Consider the following 1,259-nt stretch of genomic DNA (forward strand, 5'->3'; position numbering starts at 1 on the left):
GGTCCAGAGGGATTGGAGAGGTCCAATGCACCCACAGCTCTTGTGGGAGCACCCAGCATGCTGCGGGCGTGGGGGGCCCGGCACTGGGGCGGTGAGGTCTCTGGCAGCGCCTGACGCCGGCACAGCGGCTCCGGTGGGCACGGTGTCAGGTGGGATTGCTATGCTTCCTGGGAGCAGATCCCAGCACACCGGGGTGGAAAGGGGAGAGGATCCAGGTGCTGCCAAGGCGGGGCAGCTTGCGCAGGTGCCCACCCCTCTGGGGCACCGCCAGCTCCAGTGTGGGTCAGCCACCCCCTCAGGTTGTTGGCCTGGGAGAACTGCAGCCAGAGGGATTTGTGGGGGGCTCTGGGATGGGGATAACCCCACTGTGTGGTGAGGGGAATCCAGGGAGGTGGTAGAGTCACCATCCGTGGAGGTGTTTGAGAGGCATCTGGATCTGGTGCTGGAGGATCTGGTTTAGGGGTTACAGCAGTGACCGCTTACCAGTTGGACCTGATGACATTAGAGGTCTCTTCCAGCCTTGATGATTTTATGTGATTCTGTGACCAAGTGCCTCTGCCACAGCTCCTGGTTGCACGGGATGCAGCCCAGCAGGGATAAGCTTGGCAGGTCCCTGGGGCTCCCCCAGCGATGCCTGGAGGAACTCGGCCAGGAATGATCCCCTGTCCCTCTGCTCCCACAGGATGAGTTCCACCCCTTCATCGAGGCGCTGCTCCCCCACGTCAGGGCCTTCGCCTACACCTGGTTCAACCTGCAGGCCCGCAAGCGCAAGTACTTCAAGAAGCACGAGAAGAGGATGACGAAGGACGAGGAGAGGGCGGTGAAGGACGAGCTGCTGAGCGAGAAGCCGGAGGTGAAGCAGAAATGGGCCTCGCGCCTCCTGGCCAAGCTGCGCAAGGACATCCGGCCCGAGTGCCGCGAGGACTTCGTGCTCTCCATCACGGGCAAGAAGCCCTCGTGCTGTGTCCTCTCCAACCCCGACCAGAAGGGCAAGATGAGGCGCATCGACTGCCTGCGGCAGGCGGACAAGGTGTGGCGATTGGACCTGGTCATGGTCATCCTCTTCAAAGGGATCCCGCTGGAGAGCACCGACGGCGAGCGCCTGGTCAAGTCGGGCCAGTGCACCAACCCCATCCTCTGCGTCCAGCCCCACCACATCAGCGTTTCTGTCAAGGAGCTCGACCTCTACCTGGCCTACTTCGTCCGTGAGAGAGGTGGGTGCTCTTATTGGGGATGACTGGGAGCAGGTGGGACCATAC

The 1,259-nt window shown here is 62.4% G+C and overlaps 1 protein-coding gene across 1 annotated transcript in view; it reads left to right on the forward strand.

Moving 5' to 3' along the window:
• Positions 1 to 661: 661 nt before the first annotated feature.
• Positions 662 to 1,259, forward strand: part of LOC103811898 (nuclear factor 1 C-type-like) — a gene marked incomplete at both ends in the record, with an annotated part of 1,072 nt that continues 474 nt past the window's right edge. The window contains one exon of the mRNA XM_009084897.1: positions 662 to 1,214. Within this exon, the coding sequence (XP_009083145.1) occupies positions 662 to 1,214 (553 nt within the window). The remainder of the gene's footprint in view (positions 1,215 to 1,259) is intronic.

The sequence above is a fragment of the Acanthisitta chloris genome, unplaced genomic scaffold (assembly GCF_000695815.1).
Source record: "Acanthisitta chloris isolate BGI_N310 unplaced genomic scaffold, ASM69581v1 scaffold19451, whole genome shotgun sequence".
NCBI lineage: Eukaryota > Metazoa > Chordata > Aves > Passeriformes > Acanthisittidae > Acanthisitta > Acanthisitta chloris.